This window comes from Homalodisca vitripennis, chromosome 6 (genome assembly GCF_021130785.1).
Source record: "Homalodisca vitripennis isolate AUS2020 chromosome 6, UT_GWSS_2.1, whole genome shotgun sequence".
NCBI lineage: Eukaryota > Metazoa > Arthropoda > Insecta > Hemiptera > Cicadellidae > Homalodisca > Homalodisca vitripennis.
In genome coordinates, this window is record NC_060212.1 from 122,075,599 (window position 1) to 122,098,161 (window position 22,563).

A 22,563-nucleotide genomic window follows, 5' to 3' on the forward strand; every position below is an offset into this window, starting at 1 on the left:
CAGAATGGTTGTGTTTTTTTTTTTTTTTTTTTTTTGTATGAGATCATTCAATTAGTCAATTTCAAAGAAATACGAGTAGTGGTCAAATGTTATCAGAAAGTGACGAAGTCTGTCATAAATCTTGATCTCAAACACATCCATGCTGATTCTTACAAAGGTGTGAGTAGACAGCGCATGAGATCTCATTTTTATTGATAGTTGATTTGTAGCAAACTTTGCACAGACGTCATACCTTCTTACAACACCTTCAATTTTAGATAACATGTTTAGCCAAAACACTGCTTCCTTGGCAAGCCTTTTTGTTGACTCTATGGCTAAATGACCACTATGAGTTTTCCTCAACACCTCTTTTCTTAAAAATTTGTAAACCAAGATTTGGTTACCTTTCAGAACCACTCCCTCTTCAAGTATTAAGTCCATTCTGTAATTCTACAAACACGCTAAACTTGATGTAATCCTTTTCTTATCCTGGGGCTAGCCATCTGAGATCTGTTTGATTCATTCTGGATCTGGTCATCTTTAGCTGTTTCCTCTATGATCTTCTTGACGGATGCGTCGCTCAACTTTACTGTTTTAACATGGTCATAATAAACTCGTGTTGCAATTTCTTGAATTGTACTGGCCTGATCAAACTGATTCAAGTGGTGGTTAATTTTGTAATCTTCGAACTGTTTTTCTTGATATTATACTCTCTCTGGTACTCGAGATAATATTCGACCAGATACAGGTTCTTTCCTTGCTTATACTTCACCCTAACGCTGCATCGCTGGAGAGTCAGGATCATGTTCTGCGGTCTTTTTGGACATTTCATCAGGGGTTTATTGAAAATACCGACCAATGGACTGTGATCGGTTTCCACAATTATGCCGGTTCTTCCACAAAGATATCGATCAAACCGATAGCATACAAACATCACTGCAAGCATCTCTTTCTCGACATGGTCATAATCTATTTGTGTGCTTGTTAATGTTTTTGATGCATATTCGACTGGTTCCTTATCTTGAAGAAGTGTACAGCCAAAGACATCCATTGAAAAGACGAAGCATCTGTTTGGATTGTTAATGGTTTGGTCACGTCATAGAATTTGAAGAGGGCTGCTGTTTCTATCTGTTGTTTGATAATTTGAAAACATACGGAATGCTCGTTTCTCCAAACAAAAAGTTCATTTTGATGAGTCAGCTTCCTCAACCGTTTACTCAAAGTAGACAAATTCAAAAGATAGGTAACCATATTCAAGAAACGCAATACATAATCTTTGGTTTCTGGTAGAGCACGTCTCGAAAAATAAAGGAAAATAACTCAACAGTTTTATTCAAAAGTTTCAAACAGAATTATTTTCAAAAAGTCAAAAGTAAACTACAAAAATGAATTATTATTATGCTGGCCAAAACTCTGATCAGCTGATCAATGTACTGGGTCTACATCAGTGTCTGATTCGTATTTTAGTCTGCACATCCTTCTTCATACAGTTTGATTGTGTTGACAAGATTTTAAAACAAAAATCTTTATATAGGGAATTTTGTAATATTTAGGGAAATCTAAGCTCTCCGTGTAGTGTGTTGGCTAATGGCTATACAAAAGAATAAAATATTTCAAAAGAATTAGAAGTAAATAAACTTTTCTTGTATGCTGTAGGTGTTGAATTACAGTTCTAACTATGCCTTTTATGAAAGGAGTTGAGCCTATTAGGTACACATTAAAATATCTTAAAGCAGGAAAGATTATTTTCAAAGATGCCTTACAAATACTTTCCATAAATTACAACGTGAAAGGAGACCATCATGAAGGTGCAAGGTTAGTTTGATTAGGAATAATAAGGATTACAGTAGATTTACCTGTGTATTTCTTGAGTTAATATGTCATGTCCTTATTTTAAACATGAAGTCGATTAGAGCAAAATCTTTTAAGTTGAGGACTTCAGGTTGGGAATGTATTTTATAATATAACCTAGAACCCACAAGTACTTTTTCATTTTCAAATACAACTGCAAAAATTTGGCATTTTACACTGGCAGCCGACTGACTGTCAGTTGTCTACTCTTGGGTTGATTGTAGTGGTCAATTAAATCACACACACACTGCCACAAGTAATACTTCATTTATTACACTTTCACGTTTGTTCTATAGGAGAGACTTCAATAAGTGGCCTACACTTGTTATTCTGTTGTTTTTCCAACTTTGATATGTAAAACTCGTATACAATAAGAGTTATAATAAATTACTGTAACAAGAAGAATCTCATACATTACAATAAAAAGAAAAAATGTAATAATAACATTACAAAACAACAAAACTGACTACGGCCTAGTCTAAGATATCAAAGAAACCTTACAATATTTATAACTTGCCCAGCTTGAGGGTAGGGTACGATAAGCAGACCTGGTTTTTTTATTTTGATATTGACAAACAATATTACTCAATTATAACTTTTAATATAAAACCAATACTGATTTTTGAATGATAACTAGAACTTGTATCAACTAGGCTATAAACACTTTTTCATATACTAAACCTATTTTCTTTCATACATAATAACAGACAATCAAAAGCTTGTGGGAGATCATGAAACGAAGTTTAAAAAGTGGCATATCAGCCAACCTGCTTGCATATCACCTCTGTGAGTATTTGTGCAGAAGAGAAGTACGGTTTTCTAGAGAAGATACTTCAACAACTTCTCAAAAATGTTTTAAATGTCTCCTGTTATTAATGTTTTTTATGTTAGGCATTTCATTTTTATTTATGAGTTTTTCCTATTTCCAGTTCTAATCGTTTGTTTGATCGTTAGAACTCATTGATTATTTTTAAGATCATCACTATATGCATTGTATTAGTTATTTTAATTTAAAATATGATTGTAATTATGGCTATAGATATGTTGATATGATTTATAAACGTGTATTCCATAAATGAATATTAAGTATCTTAGTATTCGATTATACTATATAAAACAAAAACCGAGTCCGCTTATTATACTATACCCCAGCTTGATATCAATGAGTAACCATTTTTGTGAAATAGAGGAAAGAATTCTCCCTATGGGTTACCAAGAACCAAACCCACATGTTGAAGCCACTTAAATAAATCTCGTCACTTGTGAGAAATATCTACATATTTTCCTCATATTCTTGCCATTTCAAAGTTTCAAAATATTAGTTACTTCTTGCTGTTTATGGTTTACATTAAAATTACTATAACTAATAAGTTGAAATCATATGCTAAGTTGTAAATTGTAATATCAAATTATTCCTTCTGATAAAAATATTGAACTAAAAACGACTGAATAATAAGTTTAGGCCGCCGCTTAGTAAAGTCTGCCCATTCTATATTTTGGTTTATGTTATTGTAACATATATTACAATGACACCATTTCTTGGTGCAAATAAATAAGGCTGGTTGCACTATAACAAGCGGCCAAAAATAATCAAATCGTTTATATTCATGATTATCTAAACTACCGAAACCAAGATATCAAACAGAATTTTGTTTTATGTATTTCAAATTACAGTATAGTTTAGCAGGTTTTATATCCAAAAAAGTAATAATGTAATGATGAATAAAAAGTATTTGTAAAATTTTATAGTACACATAGACACTATAAAACCACTTACTTACTTATTATTACTTTTATTGGTAATAATGGTATGAAACTACCAATGGATTTCACCAAGGAGTTTTCCCTCACTACTGTACCCCTACCATACTGCATAGCCAAAGCCCACCAATTACCGAAGTGAAATAAGAAAATGGCAGTCTTTGAAACTTAGACGTTATACTTAAGCCTATAAACTTAAAAATAAAATCTGTTCGCTAAATAAAACAATGGTATTTTCTGATTAAACAGAGGCTATCCGTTTAACGATTAAAAAAGTAGGTAGCCTATAAAAGTAAAATTCAATTATGAACTAAAAAACGGTAATTATCATATTAACGGCCGGGGCGGAAAAATACGAGTTTTGCGTTAAAAACTTATTGGAATCGTCATATAGAACAAAAAAGTATAAGGTTTGATGGGGTGGAACTGAGAAATAACGAAGTTCTAGAAAATGAAAAATGAAATAACTTTTCAGTAATATCTCCATGTTCTACATCCACGTCTAGCATCACGTGACCTTTTGTGGCCAATGATTGAACCTCGTGATGACGTCATCGGTTGCGCCGCCATCTTTGCAAACGTAAATGAAAAATAATACAGAAATGAGCAGAATTTTGATAAAAAATAAATGTTTTTCTTAATTTCGAGAAAAAAATTAATTACGAGTGCCCCCGAAGGTGCTGCCAAAGCCCGCGCTGATGTCAATAAAAGAAAAACATCCCTCGAGATAGTACCTATCAGTAAAATATAAAATACTAGAGGGGCTGATTAAAAATATAAATTGAAATGTAATGCAAAGGCAATTATGTAAAGTTAAAAAACTAAATAAATCATGAAAAACTCAAATATATAGATGGATCAGAGAACACATACCATTAGTGTGTTGGGGGATACAGCTGAGCAGCAGCAACAAAAAAAGTCGTCTATCACAACGAAACGACAAAGTCTCCCGGTTTAAAAACACCACTCGACCGCACGACGAACACATACACTCATTTTTAAAAATTCCATGTTCAATTAAAAAAGAGATAATTTCGTTTTGGTTAAAACGTAAACTCTTTACGTGCCCTACGAAACACTCCGACACACACAATTCACTAGGGTTGGTTGAACTAGTGGATGGTTGATTCATCATTGTAAACGCACTCACTCAATCCGACCTACTGAACACGATATCTTGTGTAGAACTGACCCCTGCCCCGGAGAACTCAGATAACAGGTACGTTATCAGGCTGCTATCAGTCCCGGCCGCAGATAATATTCAAGTAAAACAGATTATCCAGACACAGCACACAAACTGAACATTAAAACATTAGGAACTTAACCACTTATCAATATACCCCCTAAAATCATGTTATTTGTCATTTGCACCCCATAGTACTATATATATATTTTTTGTTCAGGAGGGTGAGCAGAATACGTAGGTAACGTCAAATTCGTTATTTGCCGCCCCGGCGTTTAATCTTACTGGTACGCTAAAAAACTATACCTTTATTAAGTATTTTACAAAATTATAAAAACACACGTTTATATTTGAGTATTCCAAAATTCGACAAGATTGGTGATAAGTGTAATGAAAGCGTTGTTACCAGCCACTGCGCGCCACATATATTCAATGAGATAGGAATCTAAATGATAGCGAGCCATCAGATCCAGTGTTAAACAATATAAATAACTTCATTTTTTACACAAAATCTTATGTGTATTATTAATAAAAAGATGTTTATTAAGTTTTATTCAGCTGATAGTTCTTTTTAAATTGTAAGTGTATTTATAATGTTTCTAATTGTTATAATTCACACCCGACAAAAGCATCTTTGGTGTTGAAAGGCCTCGTGGTTTAAATTTAAAATTATTGTGCAATAATAGTGTGTTTCTTTTACTGCAATATATAAAACTACTTCAGAATTCTATTGGATAGGTTTTTATATTTTACTATTTGGTAAGTTTAGATGTATCGTAATCTAATGAAATGAACTTGATGGTTTATTGCATGTGACATAATATTATGAAGACCATGAGAAAACCATACTGATGACCAAATACTACAATATACGACTTTGTTGCATTACTTTTATTTAACCCCAATAATAGTCAGTGATTCTGATCTCTTAATTTGAAATGTTTGATTTTTTTCAGGCAATTTGTATTTTGGTACTTACCACAGATGCAGTACAAGAACCCAAACGTTCAGATAGTGACATTGAGAAACATGACACCATCGCCTTTCATTACCTGCTACTTTGGTAAGTTAATTAGAAGTTATCATACCTTAATTTGGTGCTTGGCATTCCACAATATAAGGTAAGTTTACCGCATTGTCAAATTCAGACGGTAGTATAAATTTTAGTTGCATTTATATTGTTAACATTTACATCTAGGCTAGACTATACTAATTTTGGTATCTCCCTTGTGTATGAGATGTTTAAATTACAGTAACTGATAACTTAAATTTTACATGGAATATGTTTAACAATTACTGTACCTATATTTAAAACATATTCCATGTAAAATTTTAGTTATTGTAATTTAAACATCTCATACACTTTTAATAACCCCAGCACCACAACAAAAATGCGAGTTAATTACCCAACATGTATGAATTTATTTACCTGGATACGGGCTAGGCCGGATTTACACATTTTACGTCCATAGGCCCTAGACATTTGCTGTCGCCCCACCCCCCACTCTAACCACAAGAATAACGTCATAGACAGCAATAAAAAAAAATCTGTTTAGTATTTAATCGTTAGTTTTACTGAGAAACGGGCAGAAGTAAGTAAAGAAAGTATTATATTAGGCTATAAATAGAGTAATGTATTTTTCTTCGAAATAATGGTATAACTTAAAGGTATTAAAAATAAAACTAGTTTTATTATGTATTAGTTATGAATTTTTAATACCTTTAAGTTATGTATTAGTTATGAATAGTTATTCATTGATCTGATATAAAACATGTATTGTAATAAAAAATAGAATACAAAATATACATAATTGCTAGCTACAACAGAACTACCTATGTTAATTTAAACTGCCCACTCCTTGCTTGCAGTGGCAAAGTCATCAATAATGTCATTAAAATCAAATTCACGTTTTTATCAACAGCCTAAAATAACTTTTTTAGTCTGGACAGCACAGAAAATGATCTTTCACCTGCACAACTGGTTGTTGGTGTACATAGAAACAACTTTAGCCAAATACTCATATTTAGGTATAAGTTCTAAAGGTCCTTTGACAAAAAAAATCTGTAAAATTCATTCAACAGCAACATTCATTTGACAAGGACATTTCTTCACCACTCTCTGACTTTTCTCGATATTAAAGTCCCTTTAGTCTCCATGTAAAAGTTTCCCTGAAGCAACTCAACAACAAATGGAAGACATTTCAATGTCAGTTGAATACGTTTCGTGCAAGAAATTTGCTGCTGTAGTGATTTCATCGGCATTAAAGTTGCATAGGTTTTGATAAGAATGATAACCTGTTGAGAAATTCATTAGAGACTTTTAATCTCTTATTTAACTGAGAATGAATTGTTGTCAATAATTATCACATAATAACTTTGAAGCCTGTGGTCTGAACTTTCTTCATTGTTCGTATGTTTTTTTCCATCTTCCTCTGATTTTGATGAATCTGATTTGTCAAAGACTTCTTTCTTGTCCTTGATTGTTTAGGGTTTTGTTTGTCTTTAATAAATTCTATGACAGTCTCACAATCACCAAGTATTTTGGATAATCTGTAGCTTGTTCTTCAGCTACCTTAAACAATTGAAGGTATATCTTAATTCATCCACAAATTCAGTCACTGAACTTTTTCATTTAAAGAATTGAACTAGCGTTATAAACTTCTTCCCAAACAACTGCCATACATGTTTTTTTTCTTGATAAAGAAGCTGTGTTAACAGTTCTTTAGCCTTAGTTATGTTTCTCCTATTCGTATTCAATAATACTCTTGAGAGTCTTCCTAATTGGCTCTCTGTTCTAACTTATGCAAGCTTTTTCCCTTGCTGCCCATCTTTTTATGCTTAATGATTCGACAGTCAGGTTCTTAGCATCAGAGTTGAAAAACGATTCTAGAATATTCCATTGATGGGTAGAGCCAGAAAAGAAATTGTAGAGTGATTTTAAAAATTCAGAAAAGTTACTGAATGTTGCGCAAAACGTTCTGCAGTACTTGATCATACCAATTCAGTGAATGGACGTGAAATTTAATTGATTGACTTCATTAAGCTTAACTTTTAATCCGGTAGCTGTTATATCCATGACATGTTTAATGCACTATTAATTGTTTGCCTATGGCAGTTTTTAATATTCACCATTCCCCTAACCTCAACAAAAAACTAAATGTTTTTATAGTGATGTTCGATTATCCAAAAATCCCCCTTCACCAATTGTTTCACCATATTGTCGGATAATCAACACTCTACTGTAACAGATATTACAGTATTGCATAACAATAGTATTATTGTGTTGTGATAACAATAGTGAAACAAAACTATAGATAACTGACTATAGACTGGATGTAGATTGCAGTGAGAAAGAGATAAACAATATGAACTGATATCTTATTGGTCATGTCCGATACCTTCTTTTAGGTGTTCAGTTGTCACTTCCTGTCAATGAATCACAAAGCTGATGCATCAGTCAGTATGGCACGACAAATTCTCACTCTTTTTGTAACATGTAGAGTCAATAATTATTTGTTGGTTTTTTGTCATAAATACTTATGTGCAGGTTAAATTTATTTTCCCCTCAGATGTTGCCACCTTCAAAAATTTGCCAACTGGGGTCCGGACCCATTACTAAATTCGGCCCTGGATATGGGCTCATAACATTTCTGAGAGAGGCGCTTATTGGTTTACTAAAGTTGCTTATCTTTATTGAATGGCTTTTTTAAGTAGTGTCTCACACTGTTTCAAGTTAAAAATGTTTCTTGGAGAATTTTTGAAAAAGTATTATATTTATTGAGATACAGCTGGTCATAAGTGGAATCGGGACTTGGAAAATGGTTAAGAAGAGCATATTGCATTCTCCAAGGTAACATACATTTAAAATGTAGAAAATTTTAGTTTTAAGTATATTACTTGCACCTTTTTATTGTAAAACGATATAAAATGAAACTGATATTTTCATGTACATATAAGGAAAATTAACAAACAAGTATCATTATTAATGGAAAATTTGTGAAAATTTAAGAAGGTAAAACTAAATGTCAATCATTGTAAAAATACTATGTTGCCTGAAAACACACAACCGTTTTCAATCAGGTAGTATAACCATTAGAAGATTAATATTGTAACAGTATGTTTAGCTCATAAGTCCAACTACTGTGTTACAAAATATCTCGTCAGTGATCGATAATGAGTTTATCCACCTTAACCTGATATAGATAGTTATAATTCTTTTTCTTATCTTGTATTTTAAGAACCCTTGCAGTAAAACTAATAAAGGTTTCTGTTTTTGTTTGCAGACAATAATGAAAAAATGCTCATTGACTTGGACAGCAAAGGAAAAGACGACATATTAGAACATGTTATTAAAGTATTAGGTAAACCCAAGTAAGTCCAACATTTTGCAGTACCTAGTTTATCAGTGCAACATACAGCTAGAGCCAATCCTTACTATTCTAAAAATATTTATTGTTTTTTTCTGCCATAAATATTAAAATGATGTGTTTGTTAAATATGCAGGTCCAAAAATCACTAGCTAGTGTAAAAAAAAAAAAATAAAATAAAAAAATGAAATTGAGAGCTGTATAGTTGGAACAGTAGAACGATTGATTTATCTTAAAAGCACATTTATTGACATAAAAAAGTGTAGTTTATCAGAAAACATTACATTAAGTGTGGTTTACAGGTTATAAACTACAGAAATAACTGTTACAGTAGTATACACATTAGGGGTTATAAATACGATTTGTCCTGCCATACATGATTGCTCTACTCAATACAATATAAATTATTATGCGCTTTATCACTTTATTTAAGGGGATTCTGCATCTAGATGGGTGTTTTTTTATATTTACTAACATTTTATTATTTTGATGTATTTTTTCAATTCCCTACATGTAAAAACTAATATGTAAATACCTTTGGTGTCATATTTTAATTTTACTTGGATACAATAAAATAAATACTCGTTTTTTATTTTGTAAAAAACGTTAATTTTTTTAAAATTGATATTCCATAGCTGAATGACAATCAATTGTTATCCTGTTTATTTTATTTTGATGCTATTGACAGCTACTACATTCCTATGTATTTTCATTGTCATACCCCAATAGATTAAAATTCCATGGGCTTTTAAAAATTAAAAAAAATATATTTTCTCATTTATATTTTATTTGTATAATTAAAAAAAATAGGTTAGGTAAGCTGTAGAGTTATGAAAAATACATAGGAATTTTAGACATGATATGAATAATACCTGGAAAAAATTTCAGCTCTCTATGTATTATGGTTCTCAAGCAATATCAATTTTTATTCAAAAGAAACCTAACTTTCGGAAAATCGCGATAAACTAAAATAGTTTCATTTCTTCAATGTAATCTACAAGTTTTATATTAATACAACAATTTTATATAACATAATATTACATTAATTTGTTTATTTTACATAGGCCTATTAGAATAGTAATCCATAAATATTTTTTGTTGGTCCAAAATCTAAGTTTTGAAGTCTTAAAAAAAAAAAAAAAAAAAATTAGACCTACCGTATCAAGTAGTGGTTCCAGCATTCAGATCTTTTACAGCCAATGTAGCCTACTAGGTTTTTAGACCTAGAATTCTCCTGCACACATACACCAGCCCTTCTGTTGCTCTTAGTCTTTCTTCTTCTGCTATCTGTGCCACTTTCAGTCTCCTCCTATATTCTCCAATCTGTAACTCTTTGCGCCTTTTTGATAGTCGTAGCCTGCTTTTATCAAAGCGCTTAGCTATCCTATAACTGTGCCTCCCAGACTAATACCTGCAGCCTCTTGATAGCTTGAACAAGTTTTCATATAGCCTGTGTTGTAAATGCTGATGGCTTCAAAAATACCCAGTTCAAGTTTTGTTTTAGATGTGTAAACAGTTTTGGGGCACTTTGACCAAATAACATTGTGGAGCGCCTCATTGGCATTTTGAGTCCGACCGGCTAAACACCTAGTCAACAAAGTTTCGGTGGAGAGCCTCTCATATAAAGGAAGCATTTCTTATCACTACATTAGGAGAGAGAGGTGTTTTGATTTTCAATGCATGTGGTTCAGGAGATCTTTCCATCAGCAATGGCTCTTTGGTAAAAACACCAAGATTCCTTCCCTAGCGGACATAACTTATGATGTGGTGACTCATCAGTGGATTTACAGTGAAAGAGAGTGGGCATATATTGCCTCTTTCATTTTGGTTACATTACCAAGGTTTTTATGTATACCATTGTGGTAATACCTTGTTAGTTTTTGTATAACTGGTTCACTTAGGTGACCTCGAGATCGACCTCCAACTGGGTTTTTTTTGATTTTGAACGATCCTTTACTAGTTTTCTCAATCCAGTGCCTAACCTCTTTGCAACATGATTGAGGCACTCCACTTTTCAATCTGTTTGTCACCATAAATATTGCAATCATTTAGATGTGCAATTGTTTTTGCAATCGCCATCCGACAACATGGTTGTATATCTAAATCCAATGCTTTCCGAACGCCGCCACAATCTTTCTGCTGCCTCCACCTCCATTCCTGGTGATGAACCTACATAGTTTTTGGTTACATACACCTTTGTGATTGTTGTACCAAGTCTGAAAATGCTCAGGGTTGCTAATTTTTCGTTTTGCTACCTCACATATGTTACAAAATTTGGATATCACTTCAAAATCTATAACAAGACCTGTCAAAATTTCAATACAACAACCAATCCCATATTTGGATGTGAAACCACGTTTCTGCCATGATCCGTCATAACTCACAGTTATGTCAAACACCTCATTGTCAGCATCTAAAGTGCCATAACACTTTTTTACTTCGAATCGGGCTAATTCCAAAAACATGTTCCATTTCTGTTTTTTGAAGAAGCGTGTAGGGCTACTTATATGTTTTTGAAACGTTCTATAATTCATTGGACTCATGTTCAAGGACATACAAAACATATCTAAAAGCCCTATGCCCTTTGCCAATAGAAGCAATTGCTTTGACTACTCTGCGGTTTACGTCATAAGAACCTCTCGGAGTGTCGTTTGTATTTCGTCGACTGGGACGTACAAAAGCTAGTCTCATATAATCACAGTCATCACATTTTACATTCAGGGTAACAGCAAAACCTTTTATGCATTTGGTTATTACTTTTGACCTCTCAGAAAAACACATTTTTACAAGGAAAAGAGCCTATAAAAACTTTCAAGCTTCTTGGTTTTCGACTAAAATGTATTCTGATGATTCGTTTTTTTTCTGGAATTATCTCATTATAACTAGAATATAATGCAAATCCAGTAGGCCTACTTACATTTTCCACAGTCTCTTCACTTACTTGTTGTTGGACAAATGGTGCATTTGTAACATGTTGCATACTAACACTAGGTTTGTGGATCACAAGTTTGTAGGTTAGGCCTAGGCTCAACTGGAGCTCTATTTCCATTGTCACTTGTATCTTTCCATCTTAGCGAAATCGCTTGTCTATTTCTATCACTTAGTCTCTTTTTGGAGTTCTTTTTTTCGACCCATATTTGACTAAACTATTCACTTATTGTAGACACTAAAACACAAGAAACTGCACAATTACAATTGTAAACAAACAGAATATTTTGTGAATGTTTGTTTGTGATATGCTACCATATGACTCAAATACATTTGATCAGCTGTTTGAGCAAACAGTTGTTAGCTAACTAACATACAAGCTAGCCAGAGAAAGACAAACAAACAAAGATAAATAACTATAGAAACAAAGAGTAAACAATAATGCTTATTACATGTAAAGTTTCTTTGAAACCAGAAAATGTCGAGTTCACACTCAGGACATGGCCGAATAAAATAATATATTATGAGATAAAATATTATTTTTTTTAGTCATAAAGTTATGTTTTTCTGGTTCAGAATTAAACAGAGAACAAGAATATGTATAAATATTTTTTTTTCAAAATTTTTGTCATTTTTTGCCATTTCTAGATGCAGAATCCCCTTAATAATCTTGTTCCAGCTGAAAAGTCTGTAATGTTCTTCTACGTAGCAGACAACAACCTTAAGTTTGCTGCAATATTCCTCAATTTGCAGATTCACTAAATGTTCATTGGAATATACTACTTGCTAAATCAAATACATTTTTATCATTTATTTTTCACAACTTGCGCCAATTTTTCAAGTGTGGATACTGACATTTCTTTTCAAGATTTAGTGTCTATAGATGACATCTGTTTGTTGTATTGATTGTTTTCATAGTACCCAAACCATATGCTGCTGCCTTGATTTGTAATTTCTCAAACAGACCCAATATACTTTATATTTTTGCCTCTTACTCCGCAATATAAGGTATTGCTACTTTAGTGACTTGATTTCCCTCTGATACATATGAGCTTGAAGAGAGATCACAATGCTGGAAAAATAATGCTTTTATTTTACCCTTTTTCAATTCATCGGAAGGATGAGATGTTGCATTGTTGAATAACAATATTTCACATACAGAGAGTGTTTCCTATGTGTTTTGTAACATTGAACATTTATCATAAAACTATTTCTTGAAAAGGGTGGATTGCATCCACGCTAATTTTGGTTTTGGAAAAAAATCTCATAAAGACGGCATATTAATATCTTTCAACCCCCTTAGTTTTTATCTAGCCATTAACAAACAATGGCATGTTATGATTGTGATTAGCATTACTGCATAGAGCTATTGTGATTCTTTCTTTAGCTAGCTTTGTACTTTGTACAGACTCATTTTGTGCAGCTCGAGTTCTTGTAGAAAGCATCTTGCAGTTTAAACCAGATTCTTCAATGTTATAAACTTGATCTGGTTCAAATCTATGCAGTTCAACATTTTTTCGAATTTTGATATGTTTGTTATAAGCTGTTACATCAGATGAGAACTTCTCACTGAAAATTATGTTTTTCCAGATTACATGCTTTTTTTTCCAGTGGTGCAACCAGCCTTTGCTTGCTGTGAGTTGTTGTTCTCTTTTTATGATCGGTCCAGACAATAGAGTTCCTCTACTTCTCTCCCGCTCAAACCATACCCATAAAGTAGCACTGTCTAAAATCACATACCTAGGCCTCTTCAAAGTTTTCCAATTTTGTTTTTCGGGTACAGAGAGAGTAACGTGCTTCCACTTTTGAACAGACATAGTTTACTAGTTTTCTCAAAATCATATGTAAACCGAACTCTGCATGAATCATGTATTAAATTAACTTTAAGGAAAGACTAAATGCACTATCACAATAACTGTATAAACAACTACCGGTCTTCTGATACACACACATACTGTCAATTAATGATGCATCATTGACATTATACGACTTTGAGTGATAGACAAACTCAGATAAGCAATAGGACTAAGCGTGGAAGGGGGGGGGGGCTATTCAAGTAAAAACTAGCAGAGGTCTACTGTATCATAAAAATTAAATAGTACATAAAACATGGCAGATAAAGGTTTATGGTAATTCTATATATATATATATATATATATATATATATATATATATATATATATCACACATATTTATTTCAGCTTATGATATGTATGAGTTTTGTTTGATTGCAGAGACATTTTGAAAGCAGAAGCTCAAGCCATGGAAATAAAAGATAATCCAGCAAACTTTGGATATATGTGTGAAAAGGCCTGCATTTGTGAAGTACCCGGCCAAATACCATGTCCTGGTGCCGTGCCTCTCCCCTTCCACATGAGAGGGAAATACCGAAATAAGATGGACGAGTTGAATGGTTAACTTAATTGTTTGTTTTAGTATAATAAAAATTGTAAATAAGTAAAATTATATGTGATGTTTCCATTCAACCTTTTGTTTTAAAACATTTATTTGCCAGTAGTAACAAGAAATAATATTAACTTCAGCAATCTGTCAACCATATTGTGTTGGATCAAACTATATGGTTGTCCATCTTTAAAATTGGAATTAATAATAGAAAAATGAACCTACACTTGTAAGATTAACTCTTTTACTACCAAACAAATTTTAGTTGGATATCCTAAAAAAGCTGAGGTTTTTTTCTTGCTATATGCAAGTTTATACTGAAAATACTATAAGCATTCTATTTATAAAGTTATTTTTCAGTTTTGCTTTAAAATAGTTGTCCTCTTCTAGAAAAATTACTAAAAATTGTTAATTAAAAAATGTGTTTTTTTGGGGTGAATGATTGTAAAATTGTGAATTTAACATTGTATGAATTGATAGGATGGATTGATAATAAATTATGATATCATAATTAATTGTGATAACATTTAAATTGATTAAAAAAATTCAGTATGTAATTATTATTTTTGCAAGGTATTTATCTATTTTATGTACTGCATGCTTTTAACAAACAAAAAATTATTCATAAATAAATTCATTGGAAATTTGAAAAATCTTTGACACAATAAATACAATGTTGGCCCTGATTTACCCTTTATAATTTAGTTTTATCAATGAGTTATAATATTTAAGGTAATTGTCATTGTTCAATGATATATCATACATTTTGGTACAACACAAACTCACTCATCTTTATTTTGTAATTACACAATAATACAATACATCAAGAAAAGTACACACTTATTCCTTGTTAAAAATACATATGTTATATCCTTAAATTTAAAATGCAAAAGCAAAACTGTGTGTTATCTGCGTTGGGAAGGCCTTTTGTAGGGTTTTGTACTTTTTTCTCTAAAGGCTCGTACAGGATGACTGTTACCAACTCCACTCGGTCCATCTTTTGGCTGGAACTCATTTGAACTCTCTTCCATCATTCTAAGTTTAGCTTCAATTTGCTGAATCTTAGTTAATCGACTGAAACAGAGAGTTACGATTAAATTTATGGGTAAATAAACTAAGGAGTTTTTGTTGTTGTTGTTTTAGACTATTTGTTAATAAACAATTTATTGTGAATTAATGGATGCTGAGAAGAATGGTAAGATGATTGTAGGTAAAAGACAGATGAATGTAAGCAGGAATAAACAAAAGGCAAAATATAAAGTTACGTTTCAAAATAATTTTACAAAAACTATTCACAATACAAAATAGCTATGCACGTGACACACTGTATGTATTCCAACTTAAACTACAATACAGTGCATCAACTGATCAATGGATACATGTTCTTGGAATTCAGTTACAAATATATAAATTTGTTTTAAAGGAGGGGCTGATCCCTATTTAAGTTATCCTTAATAAACGTGGTTTGAGTAATAAGAACAACCTTCTCAGGTATATTTCACTGTTGACTATAGAAATGATTTTGGTTGAGTATAGTATGTGACATAATTAAAATTGATTTTTTTTTTAATTAAAAAGTTAAAATAACATACTTTTGTTATTGGTGTCTTTGAAAATGTTTGAATGAAAAACATCTACTTAGTAAGTGTCCAAATGGAAAGTGAATGAAAATTAAGTCTTGTGAAAGCTAAAGCATCAACAACTGAATTTAAAAAAAAATTAAAGGTCTAATCTTCAGGTTACTCAACCAACTTAATGTAAGTGATATTTTTCACCAGCAGATCAATGTGTAACTTTACTCCTTCTGAGAAGTTTGTTTTTGTTGATGGAAGGATTTTGAATGAAACAGATTTTTTCGGACATTTGCCATCGTTACAAAAAGTCAGTAACACTACGTTCGAGATCTGCAATCTAATTTCTTCTTCAGGTAAATAACTACTAACTTAACACATAATAATTACAAACTAGGTTAAAATAAACAAATCATACCAGAGCATTGTGCCACGCTTAAGTCAGAAATCACAACCATTATGTTGTGTGTAAACTTCACTAACTCTAAAACATGCACTTAATAAAAAAAATAAACACAACACTAACTATTAAAACTGTACTAGAGAATACAGGTCACAATAGGCCTGCATTCGTCGACCAACCACCTATGACTGACCAGAGGTCAATAGCAAATGGCAATCATCACGGCAGAAATAAGATGGTGGCAAATAAGAAAACGAATCAATTTAATCTCAATGACTAATAAAAACTGAATATTTGCCTTTTTGGAGAAAAAGCTTTATTGCTTGTATCAAACAAGAAAATAGTAACACAGTATATCACAGGGGATCAATATGACTAAAAGAAGTTTGAAATAAAGTGATCACAATGAAACAAATATTATAAAACTATATCCTAGTCAATACTGATTGTTTAACTAACACACTCGCAGATTTCCATATATGCAACACTAGCCTGCACTACAGCTGACTAAAAGTCTAGCTCCTGCTCAATTCTGACACTGTCACAGCGTGTGAGCTCAGTAAGGGACAGGGTAGGTTGTACTGCTTACAGCGTGTAGTACCGGGTCCACTGTTACTTTTTGCACAAACAGGTGTCAGATCACCACCTCGGTTTTTTACTCTGTTGGGTGTTGTTTATATGTAACTGTAGCCCCAACGGGAGAGAACATTGGAGAAACAATCCAATTCAGACAGTTCTGATGATGGCGACTTGTGTGAGAGTAAATATTGTGTTGGGTAGATGTAAAATAAATTAAAAGTAACAGATTTGCGGGGTGAAAAATCTGCGGATTATTGGATAAACAACTGGGTGGTGGCAGGTTAAGATTGCAGCCCTGAAAATGCCGTCATCAATTCCAATCAAAAAGGGTTTCTGGACATCTTCAATGAACATTTTAGACATACAGATGTCATTTTTGAGGGAGTAAAACAAATGTTTTTTCAGCAATTTAAGTTCGCATGTTGCCCCATTTCCCGTGTTAATCTAATACACACAAAATTAACTGTGAAGATTGTGATAAAATTTATATTGGCCAGACAAAAAGAACCATTAAAAAAAGATTTAAAGAGCACGAAAGATATTGTAAATATGGACAAACTGAAAAATCAGCTATTGCCAAACATGCATTTGAAACAAACCGCACCTTTAAAAACTTTACATTATTAAAACAAGTCCATAAACAAGAAGAACTTAACGCATATGAAACATTATACATAACAAAACATAAAGATAATATATTAAACAATGATTTTGGACCGATTCAAAATTCACCATTCCTTTAAAATATAACTAAATTCTTTTTTGACCAAAACTTTTATACATATACTATTATTTATTTTATTTTATTTTATTTTACTTTTAACCATATAGATTTTGTATTAAGTTTTACTCAGCTGATATTTGTTTTAAATTGTTGATGCACACCTGATGATGGCATCTTCGATGTCGAAAGGTCTTGTGGGAAAATACACAAATTATTGGAGAATTGTGAGTTTTCTTTTGTAAAATAATGGAAAATTGATATTCAAATAAGAAGAGCTTCTCCTCCTTCATTACTAATACACACAATTTAAGAAGTAATGGGTTTATAAGCAACACGTAATTGGTAGATTGTGGTAAAGATTTCTTGATAAAATATGAAAGTACATTTGTATACCGTTTGAGGAATGTGTTTTCATACTTTCAAAACAATTAGTACAGTTTTTAAACTAAGATTTTGGAAAACAGATGGCAAACATCGTTACACAACAAACCTACAGCATTGTTATTTTTAACGATTTACTATAATGAGAAGCTCCTTTACTTCTCCACCAATCCCTTTTTGGCCTCTTGGTCACAGAAGAATTTTCAACCTCAAGTCACAAAGCATTGGGAAAGGTCCTTTTAGACATTGTGTGCCATCGAATTTATATTGTGTCTTGGTGTCATTATGTACCAAAGACTTCATTAGTAATTACTTCGTATTAATAGGGCAAGTGATTGAGGTTAAGTTGTTACATATGGTATACAGCGACAGATGTGGGAGAATGTATAACATGTTAATTCGTAGTAAATGACTTTAACCTTCATACTGGATTTCCCAGTATTGAAAAATGAATAAGTTAGTTTATCCTTTTTGAAATTTATATGATAGTAAGGAATCTGGGGAATATTTACTTACAAGCTGTGTAATAAGATTGTATATATATAGTCTCTTAGAGCAGTTTCAAAAGAAAACTAAAATTTTTTCGTACAATATTTCGTTGTAATTAACAACTTTTTCAAGTACACTTTTAAAATATACACAGAATAAAATAAACAAACAAAAGAAGAAACACCTGATAATAAACATCTGATAATAAAAATTCTGAATGTAAATACAATTTTTACATGTAAACAAGTTTTGATTAGTTGTTAATTTAACAATTATAACATAATATAATATAATTTTGAATTTAGGTAAATTTGTAGCACAATTATTCAATTGGAAAACAATAATTTAGCGAATGTTAAGTCCATATGGTTGTTTCGATTTTAATATAAGTTGGTGTGCCAATTTATTATTCCTTAAATTTAAATCATTTCGAGAGCTGTTTTCACAAGGAGTAATTTTGCTTATAGCTTTGAGTTTGTAACAATCCTCAAAGCTTTTGTTATGGTGAATAGCGTGTAAGGCTACTGGTTTTTTGTCGTCTTTGTGATTGATAGAAAAACAATATATATATATATGAGACAATATTATGTGGTGAACGTCACATTGACCCCACTCCTACTCAAAGATTTCTTAAGATATGAAAACAAGGGATCTTAGGCCATTGTTAGTAGGAAAATTGACAATTCAAAACAATACAAAATTAAATTTTAAATACCTGATTTTTATCTTGCTTTTAGCACCTGACAGTGCCGGAATTTCCAATTCAACTTTGGGTTTTTCTCTGTCCTCCTGCAAAAACTCTTAATAATTAGTTGAGTTTAACACTACTTGATTGAAGTTTAAATAGGTAAATTGTAATAGGAAATATCCTTATTATCAGAATAAGATACAATGTACAATTTTGTTTATAAACTAATTCAGAATTATGACAAATTTTTTAAATCTGTATAGCAAAATAAGTACACATAATAGTGTAGAGATAGAAATATACATTATCTCTTTGAATAAATAATGTATTGCAGTGTTTTAATATCTTGAGGTAGTATTTTATGTCAGTCCTCGTAACTAACATAAATGTCAGTTATCACAGATGTGATATGCTGTACATAGGATCAAGGTAATATTTGAATATACTACAACAACACAATCAATTTCAACTAACGAAATTCTACAGAACAAAAATGATTTATGTTTAAATGGAAGGTAATCACTAAACTAATTTTGTATTTTATTGTTATTAAAGAATTTATTTTGAACTTCTAATACTAAAAATCGACTATAATCAATTACATGCCCATAATTTTATTAATATAAATAATTTTTTAGTTAGTGTATGTAATTTCACATGAAATTGTTGATGGCTATTTGCATGCACTACTAGCAAATATTCTATACAAATGAGCCAAAGTCTTACGACAACCCTCTATATCAGATTTGGCTCAATGAAATTCAATTGTTTACAGAATAAATAGTATTTATGCAAAAAACATATTTTGGTTTACAATCAAAAGTATCATTGAATACTTGCTTATTTGAAACATTATAGCAAAAAATGCCAAAGACACAATGTAATTTTTGTAGAAAAATAAGATAGTATTTTTTACTACTGTCTATCTTTGTATGACAAAGAAACTAATTAACATAAATAAAAGGATCCCCACCCCCCCCCCCCCCCACCCCCCCCCCCCCCCACCCCCCCCCCCCCCCACCCCCCCCCCCCCCCACCCCCCCCCCCCCCCACCCCCCCCCCCCCCCAGTGACTAGGTTAAAATAAAAATATGAATTTATTTAGTATGTGATCTAATAACAACTAAAATCATTACAACTATATATCTAAATGGGCAATGTAACATTAGTTTTAGAGGTTATATTTAAACTTACCTGTTATTGGTGTCATCAGAGGGATGCACAAAAAGTGTCCTCATAGGTTTCGCAAATACAAAGTCCCGGTCTCCAGTTTTGTACACGCACGTAAGTATGGTCATTTGAAATCTCCTCTAGATTTTGTATTTGCCTGGAACCCAACACTGTTTAGTATGATACGCTTAAAAAAAAGTATTATAACTTTACTTTCAGTTCGGAATGTCTAAAAAATGTTATGGTTTTTTATTTTATTTTTTCAATAACTGTCATATTACGACCTCATATCAGAACTCTAAAAACATGTTTTTCATATTTAGACTGCAAAATTGTTAAACTATTATCTGTTTGAAATTTATACACAAATTTTAAGTGAAACGTTTTTTGATCTCCAACTGTATCCTATCCTTGAACCTTGTCCATAATGTTGGGGCAAGACTGCTGCTCTCTAACCGAGAGTTAGAGGTTCAATCCCTGGGAGGTCATACAAAATTTTCAAATGGGTTGACCGGTTTTTTTGTTGTAATAAATAAAAATGCTACTGACCCCAGCAGAAAGCACCCTCTTAAGAAAAAATTATTAATGTTCTAATAGTATTTATAGTGAAGAGATATATTTTTTTGTTGTACCCACCATAAGCACTCTGCTACTCAATGAACTTATTCCCCAGTCTGCACATTCTAGCATTGCATTCCCCTAAGATAAAATACGTAGATCGAAGAGCTTTTATTAAGTGTTGTTAATTTACGAGTCTGTGAGTGATGTTAAAAATAAAAGAATGGTTTAGGTTACTTAACCTATCAACGCCAGCCGCTTAATGCCACAGCCTACTGAGTAGCACTACAGTGAAGTAGGCCTGTATCACATGTTTTTATTTAGAATGTCACAGTATATACATTTGTTAACATTTTTCTTTTGTTTTTCAGTGAATTAAATGTCTTTAACAATACGTAATAAAAAACATATAATAAATTATTTATTAACCATCTAAATTTGGAACAAATCTGAAAAAGTTATAGAATTTGTTTTTAATTTTGAGGTAAATTAAACTAAATTTCATTACATAAAAAAACCTTTGTTCATGGCAACATATTTTACTTAAATGTATACCTTCCTATTACACGTACGTACAATAATAAAATTGTAAACAATTATTTAAAAAAATAAAATTTGTATTTCAGCATATTCATTTATTTTTGTTTAGAAAGTGTTTTAAAATTACAAATACAGTATAAATGATGATTTTATACAACTCACTAAAAAATGTATAAAAGTTAATCAATTCTAAAAACTAAGAAAACAAAAAACACATATCAAATATGTAACTTTATTTGAAATAAAAAGGTTACATAAGCTATGCCTAAACCAAATTTCATTTGAAAATCTCTAATGTCTATACTAATGACAGTGTTATTAAGTAAACACAGAGGCTGTACATCTTTTACAAATAAAGACAATTTTTTACTTCTTCCTCCTTGACAATGTACAAAAACAGTTATCAGTCCCTCACACATATAATTAATAAATCATTCCGTCTAGGCCATTTTCCTACTGCACTTAAAATATCTAAAATCTATCCCAAAAAACAAAAAATGTTCAATTACAGATAAAAAAAAACCCATCGCCCTATATCACTCCTATCCACATTTTCCAAAATACTGGAAAATTTGCACTTAATACTATAATTGTTACTTACTGTAACACCTTGAAATAAACAATCTTTTAAGTGAGAACCAGCATGAATTTCTTAAAGGCACATTCAAGTAGTGGCATCACAAGATGAACTTATTATGGATGAATTAGAAAACAATGATGTTACAGCAGTATTTTTTTAATATCATAGCAAGGCCTTTGACTGTTTAAGACAAATTTGATTTTGGACAAACTGGTTCAAAAAATATTTCATAATTGTAAGTATTTATATCAAAATTGTAGGAACCTTTTAATGTATTATTAGAAAAATGATCAGCTATGAGTTCTGTTTTAAAACAAACTGACAGCGATTTTTAGCGTTCGAGATAAAAACTGTAGAGGTTAGTTCAACGTGATTTTGTATTCTTTGTTGTGCTGTGTTGTTTAATAGA

The 22,563-nt window shown here is 31.7% G+C and overlaps 1 protein-coding gene and 1 long non-coding RNA gene across 2 annotated transcripts; one reads left to right on the plus strand and one right to left on the minus strand.

Moving 5' to 3' along the window:
* Positions 1-1,439: 1,439 nt before the first annotated feature.
* On the plus strand, positions 1,440-14,535 carry LOC124364868 (probable 28S ribosomal protein S25, mitochondrial). Its single transcript, XM_046820661.1, has 4 exons — positions 1,440-1,794; positions 5,731-5,837; positions 9,058-9,145; positions 14,304-14,535. Exons 1-4 carry the CDS (start codon positions 1,658-1,660, stop codon positions 14,485-14,487), a joined length of 516 nt encoding a protein of 171 aa, XP_046676617.1. The 5' UTR covers positions 1,440-1,657; the 3' UTR covers positions 14,488-14,535.
* Positions 14,536-15,236: 701 nt separating this feature from the next.
* LOC124364869 lies at positions 15,237-19,483 on the minus strand. The gene is made up of 2 exons (XR_006922673.1): positions 19,335-19,483; positions 15,237-15,546 (listed from the first exon to the last, which is right to left on the minus strand). It is a non-coding gene; the product is annotated as an uncharacterized LOC124364869 (long non-coding RNA).
* Between the last annotated feature and the right edge of the window lie 3,080 nt (positions 19,484-22,563).